The sequence below is a fragment of the Oryzias latipes genome (genome assembly GCF_053564925.1).
Source record: "Oryzias latipes strain Hd-rR chromosome 1 unlocalized genomic scaffold, Olatipes_Hd-rR_3.1 chr1_Y".
In the NCBI taxonomy this organism is placed as follows: domain Eukaryota; kingdom Metazoa; phylum Chordata; class Actinopteri; order Beloniformes; family Adrianichthyidae; genus Oryzias; species Oryzias latipes.
In genome coordinates, this window is record NW_027616335.1 from 1,378,745 (window position 1) to 1,397,033 (window position 18,289).

At 37.0% G+C, this 18,289-nt stretch overlaps 1 protein-coding gene across 9 annotated transcripts in view; it reads left to right on the plus strand.

Moving 5' to 3' along the window:
• LOC144990471 (prominin-1-A-like) overlaps positions 1-17,969 on the plus strand; it is a 32,963-nt gene extending 14,994 nt beyond the window's left edge. Inside the window, exons 2-30 of one of the 9 annotated variants that reach the window (XM_078943951.1) lie at positions 1,966-2,027; positions 2,631-2,657; positions 2,770-2,975; positions 4,107-4,227; positions 4,311-4,374; positions 4,465-4,554; positions 4,893-4,916; positions 5,148-5,365; positions 5,476-5,550; positions 5,652-5,715; positions 5,845-5,853; positions 6,966-7,125; positions 7,298-7,450; positions 8,591-8,714; positions 8,842-8,945; positions 9,171-9,255; positions 9,341-9,487; positions 9,704-9,775; positions 10,590-10,682; positions 10,926-10,943; positions 11,098-11,151; positions 11,239-11,319; positions 11,758-11,826; positions 12,113-12,202; positions 14,988-15,103; positions 15,504-15,566; positions 15,715-15,802; positions 16,976-17,010; positions 17,094-17,225. In XM_078943951.1, the coding sequence (XP_078800077.1) occupies positions 1,966-2,027; positions 2,631-2,657; positions 2,770-2,975; positions 4,107-4,227; positions 4,311-4,374; positions 4,465-4,554; positions 4,893-4,916; positions 5,148-5,365; positions 5,476-5,550; positions 5,652-5,715; positions 5,845-5,853; positions 6,966-7,125; positions 7,298-7,450; positions 8,591-8,714; positions 8,842-8,945; positions 9,171-9,255; positions 9,341-9,487; positions 9,704-9,775; positions 10,590-10,682; positions 10,926-10,943; positions 11,098-11,151; positions 11,239-11,319; positions 11,758-11,826; positions 12,113-12,202; positions 14,988-15,103; positions 15,504-15,566; positions 15,715-15,775 (2,450 nt within the window). In that variant the 3' untranslated portion in view covers positions 15,776-15,802; positions 16,976-17,010; positions 17,094-17,225. Of the gene's footprint in view, positions 1-1,965; positions 2,028-2,630; positions 2,658-2,769; positions 2,976-4,106; positions 4,228-4,310; positions 4,375-4,464; positions 4,555-4,892; positions 4,917-5,147; positions 5,366-5,475; positions 5,551-5,651; positions 5,716-5,844; positions 5,854-6,965; positions 7,126-7,297; positions 7,451-8,590; positions 8,715-8,841; positions 8,946-9,170; positions 9,256-9,340; positions 9,488-9,703; positions 9,776-10,589; positions 10,683-10,925; positions 10,944-11,097; positions 11,152-11,238; positions 11,320-11,757; positions 11,827-12,112; positions 12,203-14,987; positions 15,104-15,240; positions 15,396-15,503; positions 15,803-16,975; positions 17,011-17,093 lie in introns of those variants that run through there. The other 8 variants (XM_078943947.1, XM_078943949.1, XM_078943953.1 and 5 more) reach the window with 8 other exon arrangements.
• The last annotated feature ends 320 nt before the right edge of the window (positions 17,970-18,289 follow it).

Here is an 18,289-nt window from a genome sequence, read left to right on the forward strand (position 1 = left end):
CCCTTATCCATTTATGGTCTAATTCTAAACTATGCTTTTGTAAGGAGTGAGATCGGTAGGTCAGAACAATCTTGTGTGTCTTAAAATACCTTCTTAGTTAAAAAGAAAAGACAGATATTGGAATTTTTTTTATTTTTTATTCAAACCTTTTTTTATACTAAAGGGTCAGTATAGAGCACACTTTCTTTTACAAGTACACACTCCCATTGTTACAGACATCTCTAGATGCCCTTTTTGACTCTGAAAGGCTTCAATGGGGTCAAGGACCTTGCTTAATGGCACCATAGCACATTAGGAGTTGGACAAACTCTGCTAGGCATCCATAACACCCAAGTTTAACCCTACTTTACCTGAAACCTGAACCAGGAATTGTCAGGATGGTAGTTTATGTCACCTGAGTGTCACTGAGTGTGTAAACAGAAATATCTTTGTGTCTGTTTGCGTGTAGAAAAAAAAGTGCAATTCCAGAAAAAAAACCAAGGTTAATGCTAAGTTCTATAAAGTACTTTAAACATGATTGTTGCGCTCGTTGTTGTTTGTGATAGTTGCGCCAGCATCAGCACAATAAACAGACCTTTACCTTCACATGTGTCAAATGTGCCTAAACTCAGCTTCAAGCTTTTAACAGTGAAAGGTAAAAATGATAAGAGCACAAAAGAATTGTTAAGATAATAAATATGGAAAATTCACGTCGAAAAAGCAATACAACATGGCATTTGAAATTTTTGTTGAATTGAAATAGAAATATCCGATAGACAATGCAGCTTTGTAACAACAAAATATGAAGCATTTGAGTTGTCAATTCATCATTCCCCTTTAAACGCTGCACATTTCCCAGCACTTTTTAGTGAGGCCAGATTGGTCCATGCTCCTTCCTTCACATCTACATACTGTAGACTACTTATACCAAGTCAGAAGTGTAATTGATTATTTTTGCCTAATGAGCAAATTTAACCTTTGTTTAGTGTGGACAATTTCGTTTGAAGTTCTCTTTTTTGCAAAAAAGAAACCAAATTCTGGATGTTTTCTGACACACAATACACAATTCAATAATTTGATAATTTGTCACCGAGCTTAGACTGTGGTATTTTAAGATTTTTTTAAGTTAAATCAGCAAATATTTATCTTTTTTTCCCCAGAATTCTTTTGGTTAAATTTTTAACTTTAAATACCTAGCACCTTTTTATCCAGAACAGTTTAATTAAGGTTACATTTACTATTTAGAGACTAGAGTTCAATTTGATATATATAAATTGTTTATATTACTGTATTTAAATTCTTTACTGGATGAAGAATTCTTGGAATAATGTCTATTTATCATTTTTGCAGTAAAATGCAAATATCCCAGACCTTTAAACTTCTAAACGTGGCTGTTATGGATAAAGGTTTTATGTTAGATTACCAAATTTGAGACCGTCTGTTTAGTATATACAAAATGAATATGACGTGCTCCTCTGTGCTATATCTAAATTTATTCCAAAAGGTTGTTTTTCAGAAAATGTTGCAGTCCAAGACTATAGAAGAGTAAAATTTGGTCCTGTTTTTAAAAGGTTTGTAAAAAAGTTATGCCAGTTGAACATCATTTTGTGTTTAACTTTTGTGGCACGCAAATTCAAGCACCCGCTATTAAACACTGTGTGCAACTGCTAATGGTTTTTATATCTGTGAAGTAATCTGAGTTTCCTGATGAGTAACAGTCTGGATGAGTCATTGTGCAGGTAGGCTTAGTGTCGGCTGACCTATATACAGTAAACAGGGTGACAGCTGAAGCGAAGTGAAATCCTCAGTTGTCGAACACACAGTTCAAACGAGTCCGTCAAAGTGGACAGCTGTTTAGATTTTGGAGGAAATACCATCCCAGCACCTGTTTGTGAAACACTTGTGATGAAGCATACGCAGCTTAAATACTTGTACATGATATCATGCCTGTGTACATTTTTTTTTCCAAATTTTTTTTTCATGCAGATCTTATTGTCAGAGTCATTCAGCAGAACATGGGAGGAATTAAAATGGAAGAGTGGAGAAAGGTATGTTTCTTCTAAAACCCACCTTTCCATCAAACAAGAGCTGGTGCTTTTTATTCTAGAGCCAGTGCTCAGCTGGTTACACTCATTTGCTTCCAATTAATCCTGTTTGTAGAGCCAAACCACATCGTGCTGGTAAATAAAAGGCTGTGGGTTTGGTGTTTTAATGTTCCTCTTTCAGGCTGGTTATCCCACCCCTGGTTGTTGGCAAACCAACAGAAATGCTAAGTGTTAGTGTATGTTAAGAACGTGTTCTAAAGTTGGTGTTTAGACAGCAGAAGCATGGGGTTGGTTCTCCCACAACAAAAAAGAAAGAAAAAAGGGCTTTAGGCAGGACCTGGCTTCAAATTTGCACCAGCTTGGTGGATGCATTTTTTTGTAAGGGAAAATGAATTTAATTCACCAATGCAGCACCAGTTTACAAACATTTTTGGTAGTCTTATTTATATTAAAGTATAAATAGTTCAACTCTTAAATATTATAAATTCTGTCACAGAAATAATAGTGAATTTTTATTTGTAATAATGTTCAAAGCAATAATTCTCATGGATTTTTTTGTTATTGTTGCACTCACCCTGCTTTTTGTGTCTGTGTTTGGTCTTCCAGCCAGAAAACGTTGTGCTGTTGCTACAGGTAAACTTCCTCAAAACTGACATTTTGACCGACACGTTGCACATTTCATCACAATCCCATCCAGGAGCACAGAGTATCGTAATGACCGCCTGACTGTTGGTTTACTCTGCAGTGGATCCACTATGAAGCTGGATTCCTACTTTGTACGAGCATTGGCATCGTGTTTGTGGTCCTGACTCCCATCATAGCCACGTGTTTCTGCATGTGTCGATGCTGTGATAACTGCGGAGGTGAGATGCATCAGAGGCAGAGGAAAAACGCAGACTGCCACAGAGGTTTCTTCACCGCCTCTCTTATCGCCACCACCATCTTCATCATGTGAGTTGTCATCCTCTTCTTTATTAAGATTATTTGTAGCTCTCCTAATACAGTTATTGTTTATTATCAGGAAATATTTGAGTGGCATTGGGAGGATTTGGGGACCCTGTTATGTCATACTGGGATTGCAACTAAGGACATTTGGAAAATATTTTTAACTTAGTATTAGTGGACTAAAATGTATTGCAACCTAATGTTTGCATTAATTTGAGCCCACATTAACAAATACAGTTGGTTAAACCCTTAAGAAAAAAAATGTGGAATATTTACCAAAGCTTTTCCAGTTTATTGGTTAATTTATGTAAGATTTTTTTGGTTTTCTGTATAAAATAGTTTTCTGTTATTTTGTTATTAAACTAAAGCAACACGTAAACATCAAAATAAATTTGAAAGCAACATTTTTCCTTGTTGAATTTTTGCTGAAATCCACCCTCGAATAAACAATCCAGATCTGTGCGTATGTGTATCTGCAAATGTGAAGGACGTAGTTGCTCAGAAACTAGATCCAGAGGGTGCAGGACAGTTAGATGTTATTGATATCACTGATAGGCGGGGAAAAGCCCCTCTGCCTGAATGAGTTCTTTCATATTACAAACATGAATGGTCATACAGACAAAATCCACACATTAAGCCTCCCTAAGGTAGGTTTAGTTATGTTGCTGTACTTTTCATTTTTGCTCATCTTTCTTTTATTTCCAACAATTTTGCATAAGAGTTTGGCTCTTGTGACTAAGGTCAGGATTTTAATTTTTAGCTTGAATCTTGTATTTCGTGTTTTTAGCCACCTTAATTAAAAATATTGCCCAAAAGTTTTTGAAGAATCATAGTGAATATTTTCATCTTTTGATGATATCAGTGTTTTAACAGAAATGAAAAAAAGCATGTGAACTATGGGAAAGGAAGTTGGTGTTACAGAAACACTGGCCTATTCTTCCTAACTGTTCGTATTTGTCCTATAAAGTAACTGTAAGTAACCTCATCCTGGCTACTAAACCCAAGTGAGTTCTCCAACATTTGAACCCGAACAGTGCAGAAGTCTTTCCTATGTGTCACTGAGGCCCCCTGCTGGCTAACTGACATCTCCTAATCCCTCTTAACCCCTGACCCTAACCGCTTACTGCGTTTTTTTAGCCTGGGGGTGTTTGTCGCATATGCTGCCAATCACAATATCAGCTCTCAAATCCGAAACACTCGGCGACTCATTAACACCAACATGAGAGACTTGAAGACATTTGCTAACAACACTCCTGCGGTAGGTTCTTCCACAAACACAAATCTACATGTAAATCATGGAAAGGAGGGCAGACTCTGATTTTACTGTGTTTCCTGCTGCAGCAAATCGAATACCTGACAGCCCAGTACACTACAGCAAAGAACAAAGTCATGTCAGACCTTGACAGTAAGCCATGCAGTCTTCTTTCACCTCCTATTTGACACGTTCACGGTCTTACACAAGTTGTCATGAAGCTCTGTCTGTGCTGCCTTGCAGACATTGGACCTTTACTTGGAGGTAGGATCCACATCCATCTGGAAAAAGAAGTGGTTCCTGCACTGGACGGTGCTCTGCGAATGGCAGGAGGTAATCATGATTTTATTTGTTGGAGTGTCAAAAGAAGTTTCTGTACATTCTGTGAATTACAAGCCAACTGTTAAATGATGAGAGCTTTAAGCAAAAGTAAAACACTTTTTTAGATCATATAACACTTTCATTTCCATCAGTTGTTAATAACTGATTTGTTTCTACCGTATTTGGTCCCCCAGCAGAAAAACTTGCAAAGGTTGTTAATACATGTTGTTTGAGTTTTCCTAATTGTTTTTACCAATCACAATCCTTTCTTTACAACTTTTTATTCTTTTTTTGTCATCCTCACATCCTCTTTTCTTCTGTGATTTTCTCACATTTCCTTTCATTTTAAGCAAAAATTGAGAATGCCATCAAAGGTAAACTTAGCTGATTTGGATTCATTGGTGTCGTTCTCAAGACTTTGTGTTAGTGGAAACAAATATTGATGTTTTCAATTCCATCCTTTGTCATGGTTTCCTTTGTGAATTGTAAGCCTGTGTTGGTGTTTCACTCTTTTTATCAGTCCTTTTTTTTGTGAGTTTAAAATGTTCACGGCTTGACTAAACATGTTTGTCCTAAAATATTCTTGAATTGATTCATGTTTGTAGCCATGCGGGAGACCAAAGAGGCCCTGGAGAATGTCAGCTCCTCTTTGGAAATTCTTCAGGAAGGAATAGGGAAACTTCAGGCGAGTCTGTCTGAGGAGCGTGCTTCTCTGTCCAACACTCTGTCTGACCCCGCATGCACCAACGGAGCCGTGTCACCCACCTGTAACACCATCCGTTCCACTCTGCCTCAGCTGGGAATCAATGCCGACTACTCCAAGGTAATGAGAAACGGTCAAGCAGAACTTATTAAAGAGATTTAACTTCATGGAAACATGGTTTTTAATATCAACGTGTTTTGCTTTTTTTGGCATTGTGTCTTTTCTCCCAGCTTCCTAATGTTGGTCATGCTTTGGCCAATATCAACACTGTTTTGAGAATAGACCTCAGCAACATCGTTCAAAGGGTTGGTGTCTATTTGCAGCTCATTTTGCTCTTCATTCCACTAATGTTTGTATAATTCACCATCAGTTTCCTCCCCTTTTCTCTGCATGTTTTCTCATGTAGGGTTATGCCTCTTTTAATGACACTCCAAAGCTGGTCAAAGAACAAACCAGAAACATTGTCACAGGTATGAAAGCTCCCTGGTGTGTTTTATTCAGCTCTACCTTGTAAATAAGATCAGATAATGTGTTGATTGAAGGATCTCTCATATACCTTTTTGTTTCTCACATGCCTTCTTGTGTTTGATGAAACTCAGCTTTGCCACGTAAGTACGATTTTGATCTCATCTCATATTTTTTGCTCATAGGACCTCTTGTACAATCACTCTAATAAAAACATGTACTTTTATTACTGTCTTGCGCAGTGGTGGACCATGCATTACACACCTGGGCCTTCAGTAGGGCTACGTCTGAATGCCTCTAAATAAACAAAATAAACAAAATAGTAAACAACTCTCGCTGTGCAACTACAACCAGCACAGAACACTTAAAACAACCACATACATTTGGAATTTTATTTATTACGATATTTATCATTTCACTCATCAAAACATCTGATTAGTTGAAGACAAAATCCATCCTCTTCTCTTTCCTCAAAAACAGTTTGATCAACCTGTCATGTAGATTATGGTCTTCAGTTCCGTCAAGAAGTCCTTTTCTATTCCATCAAGGCCAGTGCTGAGAGCCGAATCTGTCCAGTTGTGTTTCTGCGTAGCTTTTAATTCACTTTAGAGCCGAAAATGTCCGCTCGACAGACAGTGGACATGGGGATGGTCAGCGCCAAACACACTAATGTGCATAGCTGGTTCATGCTCTCACTCAGATTTTTCTGGTGAAGGAAGTCAAGGAGATCAGTGGAAGATTTTCCTGCAAAATCCTCCAAGAAAAACATTACAGTCAGCTCTGTTTTTAACTGAGACGGTTTCAAAAGTGCTCCACGGGTCTGTGTCAAACTGGACAAGGCTGCATGTGGCTCCCTGAAACTTCTGTCCAATCAGAAGGTCTGAACACTGTGACATTGCCTAAGCCTGCTAGATTGGTTGAAAAAAATTAATGTCCAACATTAGATTTTGCATTACAAGACCTTCACAACTCTTGCTGAAGACCCTTATCCTGCCTGGCAACAAAGGACAGCTGAAATGCAATTGGTTAAATGCTCCTACAGTATATGAAAATTAATTTTTCTGGAAGCAGCATAACAATCATAAACACAATAAAAGGGAATGGACAGACCATTTGGAACGATTTAATGAGCAAGCATGGACAAAATATAATTAACACATGATTCAGATATTTTTTTTAGGCCTTCAGAGAAGGCCCTGACGGCCCACCACTGGTCTTGTGTCGTATGTAATATGACTTTTTTGTGTGTTTGTAGGAGTAAAAGGCATGCTAGACAAGATTGGTGCAGAGATCAACGGCTTCTCCAAGATGTTCCCAGTGGAAGCCTCACTTGCCAATTTCACTAACTTCCTTAATGAAAGACACCGGAGCATTGAGGCATTTTACCCACAGATTGACCAAATGGATTTTTACAGGTTTGTGTCTATAAATAATAAACTACTCAGAAATGTGGTGAGGTTGCTGTTTATTTTGTCATGTGTGATTGTTCTAGCCAGGACGATCCACATGTCACATCTTAAATCTTTCTGAGTAGATTTAAGTCAGTGTTTTTTTAGCGTTCAGTCATCAGCGTGTCTGTTGCTGCAGGTGGATTGCCTGTGTAGCAGTGCTCTGCACGATTGTTTTGATCCTGGCCTTCAACATTCTCGGCCTGCTTTGCGGCTCCTGCGGCTACGATAAGCAGGCCACCCCAACAACGCGCGGCTGCCTGTCAAACACTGGAGGAAATCTGCTGATGGCGTAGGTCACCCTAACATCACCCCTTTTTCATTACCCGGGGAGATTCTTGTCAGTTCATTTTTAAATTATTGCAATGCAATCAACTGTTGTTCCAGGTTTCTTTTTTTCTCCTTAAGCACACCTTGCATGATCATTTTGATAATAGACGTGTTCCTGCACTGATACTGGGCGGATAACATGTGATTGATTTTTTTAAATATTGCCGCTCTTTCTTTTGTGTGGAGTTAACATAAAAACATGACATGAGTAGATGTAAAAGGTCTTTTGAAATATAACCATGTTTTGATTAATCATCCTCATTCCTCTTTGACCTTTTTTAATTTGTTTAAAGTTGATATTAATCTAGGATTATTCTAAGTTACTCTGTGCAAGAGCTACATTTCAAGATAATTTTCACAGATCTTTATAATCTTCAACAACTATTATGATTGTTTTTGTTTTTTATAACATGGTTATTTCATGGATACCGAAAAAGCTCTAATTCATTTGGAGTTTTAAGATCAATTTTTGTAAGAATTAATCAAGGACCGTGGGTGAGCAAAGGTATAAGCAGCAGATTAGATGGAGTTGGGGGAAAAACCTAAACCATTTTTTAATGCAAATTGATAGATAAAATAACAAGAGCAGGAACTAAATTGACAAATCTGAAATGAGAAAAGAAACGAAAAGATAGCAGGAGGACCTGACAGGAAACCAGTACTAGTAATCCAGTGATCACTGATCATTGAAACATGCTGTAAACAGTAGCTAAGGAAAGAAGAAACACAGGAACTGAAGAAGAAAAAACACCAAGTTAACATAAATTTAACATAACTAAAGTCAGTGGGAGTGGTTAGTTAGATAGTATATACACTTAGCTTCACAAAAATATTCAGGTTGTTTTTCCATTTAAATTAAAACTGTTAACAAAAAGGCAAACAGCACCACACTTTTCTTTAGATTCCACAATCAAACTATCAGCTTTTGTTGTTCATGTATAGTATGGTCATATTTTGGGCTTTGATATTGCACTGAGAGAGTCACAGTAGTTTCAGATGTCAGTATTTTTCATACCCTTGGTGTTTATTTTGGCATTAGATGGGATGATATTGTTGAAGACTGAAATATAAGACATTTTTAAAGCAAAGTTATCTGTTTCAGTGGGGTAGGCTTCTCCTTCATCTTTTCCTGGGCACTGATGGCTATCGTAACAACCCTGTTTGCTGTCAGTGGAAACACGGAGAAGCTAATATGTGAACCTCTGGCCAACAGACAGCTTTTCAAGGTATGAAAGACAAGCTCTTTTTTCATATTCTCCCATCCTTTCTCTAAGATTCTTTTATAAAAATGTATCTAAACATATTACCATTGCAAGTGCAAAATAAAAGAGCTGTTTACCTGTATGTCTGCAGATCATAGACACGCCATTCCTGGTTCATCCTGAAAAGAAGAATTTTCTTCCTGGGATGCTCTTCCAAAATCCAAACATTGACTTGACTTTGGGTAGTGTTTACAGGTACATCTAATCATGTTTAGTAGTTCTAAAAAGCCTAGAAATTACACCAAATATAAAGTCAATTAAAGAATTTCTTGCCCATTCGAATACAATTTCACATTTGACATTTAAAAAAAGTAAAGCAGTTTAGATCAAAATGCAAATTTTTCATAATTATCTAAAGTCCTATAAGGATTTAAATATTCAGAACATGTGGAAGTAAAATGTGAGATTTTTGTCTAACAGGGAGTGCTATGAGAACAACGGTCTGTATCACGCTCTGCAGCTGGAGACCATGTTCAACATCAACTCATTCCTCAACAGAACAGTGGTAGGCATCACTTCAGCTCACTTGATGCTACGTCAACTTAAAAAAAAAAGGCGTATTACCCCTTTTATTTTGTGTTTCCTAATAGTACAACAAGGATCTGGCCAAACTGTTTGAAAGTGTGAAAGTGGACCTAAAAGATATCACCCTGCTGGAGCAGGCAGGCAGAGACAATCTGATGAACTTTGCCAACTCTGGAATAGGACAGATTGACTATGCCGCTTTCCTTTCTGAGGTGATGAAGTCTAAAACAAAATCAAAATTTGGTATTTTTAAATACTTTTATATGTTTTTTTTTTAGAAAAAAATAATGTGTAAACGTCTGTTTTTTATTTTACAAAGTCAACAATGCTTGTGACACTTTTAATGATTATTAGCAATATTTTTGTTGTAAAAGCCCCTTTTTGTTGTGTTGACTGCTTTATAAACCTAAGTATTATTGTCTTTTTAGGTTAATAAAGGAGTTACTCTTGTGGATCTGTTGTCTTTCTGCGCTGATCTGGAGGATCAGGCTGACCAGTTGGTGAGTCCTTCATCGCAATCTATCAAAAGAAAAACAAAAACCATTTGTTTAAGGAAAATGTTCCACTTTAAAAATAGTTGAATTTTTTTTTTTACTGATGTATGTCTTAGAAAGTCTGTTATTGGAAATGTATATTTAAGGGATCTGACAGGATAATGTTATTACAGAAAATTATGAAATAAAACTCTTTTTAGCTACATTTCTAAAAAGGGGTTTTCTAAATGTGTAATTCTAACATATCTTCAAATTTTATCTTTTAGTTTCAACACAAACGGTGAAGAGAATTGATTTTATTTTTGCTAAAGCAGAATAGATTTGTGTTTCTTTGACTGTTTTTGAATAGACATTTGTTGAAATAAGTACACTAAGACTTTTTATAATTTTTTGTAATGTGTCAGAGTATAGTTAACCCTCCCTTAAGAGAATTTAATTTGAGTTTATGACTCGTCTGAACAAACTGCTCTTTAACTGTAATCACATACACATAGATTTTATAGCACTTTAGCTGTACGAGGTAATTGCCTTTAAAACACTCTATTTACTGTCATGTAAAGTCAAAATATTCTTTCATATCAAAGCAAAATTATAAAAACAAATCATTAAGGCCTAATTATGTTTACATTTTTTGCATTTTTTCCCCTCACATTGCAAATATTTTTGTGTATGGTAGTTCTGTAAACATGTATTTTGATGTAAGCACTCTGCAACTCTGCCTAACTTATCAAGGATTTACAAGCAATTGAGTCATCAGTTGTGTATTATTTTCTGTTTTGTCTTACATTTTCACTTTTTTGTCCACTCTTTGTGTTTGTAGCCACGTGGAGCTCTGGAGAATGCACTGAAAGGACATGCCAGCAGCATCAGAACCATTCACAGAGAACAGGTGGTGCTTTTGGAGCAAGCAATGGTAATTACTCATCCCACAACATCAAAAATCAACAGGAAAACTTTCACTTCACATTTACAATCTCAGGAGTAAATACAGACTAGATCCTGTCACATACAAAATGACTCCACAGCCAATAATACTACATGATAAATTACCATTTCAGAATGATGTACTTATTTTTTGGGTGCAAAGAATGTTCCTGTTTTCTTTTTGTTCAACACTTTTCTTTTTTTGTTCTTTTCTTTCAAAAAATGATGACAGAAATATGTCAGAGCGCGGGTAAGAGGCTGTCAGTGGCACTGTGATGGTGGTTTAGTTGGGTTGCTGTGGTGTTTTCCATATGGTGCAAGTTTGGAAAAACTATTTGTGGAATAGTGTACAAAGTGAAACTTCTCAACCTTCTAACAGCATGTGCTTTTTGTGTCTCCTGCAGAGCACCCTGAGCCAGAGCATCAAGCTGCTGCAGAAGACTTCAGACGACCTGCCAGTGAGCTACACTAACCATTAAAAGACTTAATATTCAGTCAACCTGCTGAACAAAACTAAAATCAAATACTTTTTATTTTTTGTTTAGGTTAAAGTGACAAATATCCTGAGCGCCATTGATGCAGCAGAGTTTCTCATCGTTCATAATGCTTCCTTTGTGGTTAAGCAGGTAAAAGACTGTGATGAATGACATCTGAAGTTAACTTTCTAAACAGATGTGTGGTTTTACAGTCATTCTAAACTTAAAAAATGTGTTCAACGCATTACAAGAAAAAATTGTAAAAAAACCAAAACAATTTTATCCACATTTCCATTTAGATGCAAAGCTAGTCAAAGCTGTGAAGTTATATTTAGAGGGCATTAAGAGGCAGAGATGCTGTGTTTTTTTGCATGCATTTCTTGTTTTTAAAGATTTCTTTAGATTGAAAGTTTTTTTTATTTAAATGTTGCTTGTTTTTCATGTTTTCTCACTTGATTTATAGAACATGTGCAAAAGGAAAATAAAAGGAAATATAGAATTTATTCTATAAAATAAAAAGAAAAATGCCTGCAAATCACTCATTTTATCGTCCCCAATAACCATTTTTCTCTTTTGTTTGGTTTCTAGGAAACAAAAAACTTCATGCAAAGCTTAGAGGGATATTTCAAACAGTACACAGGATGGGTTAAAAGCTCTGTGAGTATATGATCATAAGTTTTTCAATTTCCAGAGGATCATAAGTCTTTGTTTTGGTTAATTGAGTTGGAAATACACAACTGCACAAAGGAACAGTTTAAAGACAGAAGTGAATTATCCGATGTGTGCCTTAATAAGCAGACTTGAACTAGCTGTGTTGGTTTTAGTCAATTACAGCAGATTTAGAGGTTTTCCTGTTAGGATCCACAGCTTCTCAGTCAGTGTTAGCACATTCCCACAAATATTTTAGGGCATTCAGAAATGTGCATCTGTGTTTTTTTCCTAGCTAACATCAGAGGTTGCTCAGTGCAAGCCCATCAGCAACATGGTGGACAGCATGGAGATAGTTGGCTGCAGCTTCATAGTGGACTCAGTGGTAAGAATTCAGTGTCCTTATTTATTCTCTGTGCTTCACTGACCAGCATGGTGGCTATTGAGGTGAACTTGTTCACTTTGCAGCTGTGTGCACAGTACACAGATCCTTTATAAGTGCTGCTGGTTACTGCAAATATAAATGGCTCTTTGACAGTTGGTGGGGGCCGTGGAGTTTATGGACTTGAGTTAGTTACCTATACATTCAGGAACAGGATGTTCTGAAATTTCTTACTTGCATTCATGGTGTTTTTTTAAGACTGGATGTGTGTCATCTGAACAAAAAATACTCTGTTTCCACTTGGAACCCCACTGATGTCTGACATCTATGTTAGTGGATTCCTAATTATAGACACATCTGTAAGGCTTCATTGTGAGTTGAGTCAGTTTAGTATGAGTTTCTTATGAGTTTTAACTTAGCACAAAAATGTTTTGTGAAGCTGAGTTTGTGGTTTACGCCCATAAAAAAAGGCCATGTCTTTTTTTGTCAGTGCCAGCCTTCTCATGTCACTGTTCTTAATAAATCTTGACAAATTCTGATACCAGCCCCTGTAAACATGAGCCCTGCTACAGTGCTCAGTAGGTGTCAAAAATAATCCTGTCACATTTTACTAATGTGGAACAGAGAATATATGAGAGACCAACTTCAAATTGGAGTTGCTCAAAATTTAGCTGCAGCACTGTCTGGAGTGAGCCCTAGTACCATCTCCAAACTTAAGCTAAGGCCTCAGTCACATGTACCTGTACTGGGGGTTGACCCATACAGATGCTGCAGGTTTTTGGGTTGTCCTGTCGCAGTAGAGCAGAGGTGGGCAAACTACGGCCCGCGGCCTGGATCTGGCCCGCCTCCATGTTTGGTCCGGCCCACAAAATCAGAGACCCATGTTTTTTTGTTTTTTTTTAATCTGACCACACGATCAAAATGTGATCTGAAACCCTCTAAAAATCTCTGTCAAACAGAACAGAAGACAGTCTTTCCTTTCTACATCACAGTTCATCTTTCCAGGTTTAGCTCATTCTTTTAAAGCAATTATGTGGCTTTTTTTAAACCGTGCACCTTGTTCTGTGTCCTGAGTGGCTGGAGACCCTGTCAATAAATCTCCTTACGAGCCGTTTCTCCTGTGCAGAAACGCGGAGCTCTTCAGATCTACAGAAATCTGTGATCGATCAGATCTTTGTTTTCATTCTAAGATCCTGGACCTAATTTCTAGGAAGGTTTGAGGATTTAAACAAGTGAAAACGGTGAAAATGTTCATGTTTCTGTGAGAAAAGTGTATTTAGGCAGTGAGGAGTTGTGCTGCAGCCCTCAAAGTCTTTAGGATTATGACGGGAGAGGATCGATGATTTATTTTATTTTATTTTTTTTATGTATCAGTATATTTTTCCTGAATTTTTGTCTTTGAAAAGCATAGAGTGTTACTTGGTCATTGTTTTATTTCATAAATTATGTTATTAATTTTTTTAAAAGGATCATGAATGAATGAAACTTTATTCATATAGCACTTTACAACTCCTTGAAGGTAGCAAACGACTTAAAAAAATGAGATTTAAAATGGGAACAAAAGTTTTAAACTAAAAACTCTAGAAAATTGTGGTTTAGAATATAATTTTCAATATAAATGTTTTCATCTACATTCCATGTTATATCATTCTCACTCCACGCATCTGCTCGTGGTCCGGCATTTCTATTGAATTTTAGAACCCAATGAGGCCCGCGAGTTAAAATGATTGCCCACCCCTGCAGTAGAGGGTTGTAGACAGAAGCGGCTGCCATCTTAAGGGGATTGCAGGTTTGTCATACGCCCACCTCAAGGGCCATTGTGAATATGTAACATACGGTTGTAACATGTGGTAAATGTTTTGTAAAGTATTTGTAAAGATAATGGAAGTTACACACACTTATGGTGTATGGGTGATGCTGTCATATGGTGTCTTTACGCTACACTCTAGTCATTGCATGTACTGGCTCCTTACTGATTGTGCGCAAATACTACACACAGGGGGTGTGCACATGAGATGTAAGTGCCCGTAGAGTCCCGTTTCTACTGAGCTGTATGGTCCGGTACAGTACGATACAGAGTGGTACGGTACGGTCAAGTTAATTTTAAGGGGCATTTCCACTCAGTGAAGTTGAGCAGTTTGTTAGTTGCGACGACTTAAAAAAACAACAACAATGGAGGTCATTCAGCAACTCGTTTTTTTATTGCTTTAGTTCTGGTACATCCTATATAAAGGGGAATATAATGTTGTTTGAAAGCAGATTGCGGTCAGCTAAGAATGCTTACAAATGTTGGAAACTTTATCTGAAATGAGCCCTACTAACCGTCTACAAGCACTGAACATGTCGAGGAAAACTAAGATCAGGAAGTGGATTTTAAGGGTCAAAATGTGGCGAAGACATTGACAACAATGCTCATTGCTACATTGATAGGGTAACATCATTTGATGGGAGGGGTGTGATGATTTGCTATACGATAACCTTCACTCAAAAAACAAAGCTGGTCATCAATGGAGGCAATCTATAGAGCTGTTATAATGTCACAATGATAAAAAAACAACAACGGTAAAAAGGAAAAAAAAAACAAGGAAACAGGACAGAACAATTCTTTTGTTTGGACTTTAAAGCATCATACATTTAAATTGGCTAATTCTGAGTGGATATTTTATGCTCATTGGTAATATTTAATCTCATGTTACTACTTATTTCCAATTGTTCCAAAAAACAGTTATCCTCCTGTAGTAATCTGTTCTCGTTTTATGTCATAATCTGATGTTTTCTTGTTTTACAGAACACCTTCTGGTTTGGTCTGGGAGGCTGCTGCATCCTTCTGATCCCCAGCATCATCTTCTCCATTAAACTGGCCAAGTACTACAGACGAATGGACACTGAGGACGTGTTTGAAGAGTAAGTACAAAGACAAAGTCTGTTGTCATAGACTGTAGTGGAATTAATGATGCTTTTTTTTTTACCTCTCTGTTATCATTCCTTCTCTTGGTCGTCAATTATCCACATGCGTTATCCTCATGTCATTTCCTCTTCAGCTACTCTTACCCATGGCTTGTTGCTCTGTAAAGTTTGTCTGCTATTCATGCACCTTGTTGCCTTAAAGAAATAAAGGCACTCTTTTGGGATGGGATGATTTGGATTCCTTCATTTTCCCTTTTCTCTCGCCTGGATTCTTCAGTTATTTTTCAACATCAATTCTTTCATAAGCTCTTAATGGATCGCTCCACTTGTTTTTTTGGGGAGGGGCGGGAGCTCTCCCATCACTTTTTTCATGTCCTTCCTCAATCTTGTGTTGCAGTTTGGATAATACAGGTAATCGTGGTCAAGTGTTTGATATCCGCGGGAACGTCAATGAGGTCAGGTACGAGCCGTGTCTACCTAACCCCCTTCACTTGCATTCTGGGTTATCAGCTCCCGGGGGGAACTTTTTGCCTTCAAACAGGCGGAAGGTTAAAGTTTCATATTTTTCCACAAATTCCAAAGACTTGCCCCTATGTGTGTACGTTTAGTTCTCCTTATGACACTCTGACTTGGTTCTCTCGGGCCTCTGCACCTCCAAGCGAATGGTGACTCACAGGATCGGTCCGCCTTACAGAGGTATGGGCGAGAAGAGACAACCATCCATTAACCCTCTTCTGACATCTTGCTAACTCATTCAAGAACCACTAGGAGTCAAAGCATCTTCAGATCACCCTGTTGCTGCTGAAACTAACATCTCATTCTCCTTTTTTTTTCTTTTTCATCCTCAGTCAATCTCATCTGACATTCTATCATTACCAAGAATAAACAAACTGAATTCACCTGTAATAGTCAACTAATCTGACTGTGCTGTTCCTCTATCATTTCACTTCATCTGTGATGATCCTTGTATTTGTTTCAGAACCGGTTTGTTAAAGTTGCATTTGATAGACTGACTGAAATATAAAGCTGGATTATTCATAGAGGAGCATTAGAAGTTCCTGACGCCACTTTTATAAATTTAAAGGACTGGGAGACCTTAAAAAAGCCCAATACATCAAAGAATTGACAGGGGAAAACATCTCTTGTTTTTTACGAGTTATAGGTATCATTATCTATTATTATTATGCATTATTATTATTATACGTCGGGTGATTTGTTAAGCTGTTGTCACAACAATGTTTTGCCAAACCCGATATGCTTCCTTATCCTTTTGGCTTCTCCCTACCTTTAAATTTGTGAGACTTTCAGAGTTGCAGAGATTATGCTTTTTCCTTTTTTCACAGAACGGCTGGCCGCAGCAGTGCGACTATGGTTGTTTTTCTAGGCACACATTTGAAAAATCCCGTCGCATGTGCGACCAAATTGATCGCACTCTAGAGCCCTACAATTGGTTATTAAGGAAAGTTTGGATCATTTTAATGGGATAATGGTCTGAGAACTGCCTGTATCAAATATGATATGAATGGTTATTTAGGGATAAAATAGATAGAGAAGGATCATCTGTAGGGATGTGCAGCTCCTGAAAAGACAAATGTTTAACAGGTGTTTAAAAAAATTGAATAAACATTTTTCTGACCTAGAACATGTCTCATATTTTTAGCAAAGTTCAGATTTTGACAGTTTTTTTTATTTGAAGACAGCAAATCAACATTCACAGCTTTTTTCATGACAGGAGAGTGAAATAACAAAAAATGCTTAAGCTTCTTGAGTCAGTCTATCAATGAAGTGATAAATAACTTTCGTGTGGTTTAAAATTTAAAAGATTATTTTTGGATTAAGTCAAATTTCTTTGTTTTTTTCCCCCCACAGTGGTCAGGAGAACTGGAACTGATGTGATCTCTCTGGTAATCTATCATCACTGCCTCACTCTATTATAGCAAAATATCTATTGACAGCCACACAAATAAATGATTCTTATTTTTTCCAGTATCTGTTCTGGATTCATGTTAAGACCAAAACATGACGTACAGTAGGATTCTGGATGAGTGATGACGGCATCTCTTCCCTCCAATTTTCACCAGCTGCCAAGCTTTGATGTTTTCTCTCAACCACACTTGCTTCTGTAACTTTTCATGCTGAACTTAACCAATTGCTTCTGCATATTCAGAATTACATGTAGAGGATTGGATTTATATGTACAACAACATCGTCAGCTTACATCGTCATGGTGACACAACATTTTTTACACTTTCAAAGCTTTTGAAAGTTTTATATATTTTTACTAATCCTTGTTTTATAACATGTCACTAGTATTTTTTAGAGATAGCTTTTTTTGGTGAATATTTGTAACATAGTTTTTCATTATTTTTGATTTATCAGACGCACTTATCAGGTAGATGTTTAGAGGATGGTTTGACATTTTGGGGAAAAAAATAAAAGACTCACTTTCAGGTCAGATGATTGTATCTCAAATAAAGTTTTAAAGGATTTGTATTTTCTACAAACCAAATACAAGGTGTAAAATGAATTTAAGCCAGTGTTTTCTTTTGTTTTTTACCAAAGAAAGGCATCGTCCAAAAATGTTGAACTGTTCCTCTAAACACTAACGAGTTAACTGGCAGCTCAGTTTTGCTCTGTAATCTTTATTAGGAGCCCAGGAGTTTATCCTTGTTTCTTCAAAGTGTCGCATTTCATTCAGCACATCTTTTTCGGCAAAGTTTTCGAGACGGCTAACAAACAGACTTTTCAATCTCACCTGACTGTTAGTAAGAGTGTTGTAGATTTGACAACAGAGGTCTGATGTACACCAACAATGTTGGAGCTTGTGGAGAGGTTGCAGATCTGTAATAAAACGTCCGCCTAACATGTTTCTTGTTCTTTTATTACCAGAGGAGTACTAATAACAAAAGAAAGGGACTGTTCTCTGACAAAAAGCAATTGCAACTTAGTTTTATCATGGATTTTCATATATATAAAAAACGCTCCTGTGTTTGGACATCTTCACAAAATAAAAACTACAATATCACACAAAATTACTGTGTGTAATGTTTAAATGCAAAGTATGTGTAATTCAAAAGACATGCGCTAACAGTATTTATCTTTCCCAATATTGTTCTTCTGTGTAACCCTTGTGCTATCCTAGGCACTTTAACCTTGGAAGTTGGGTCATCTAGACCCACTAGA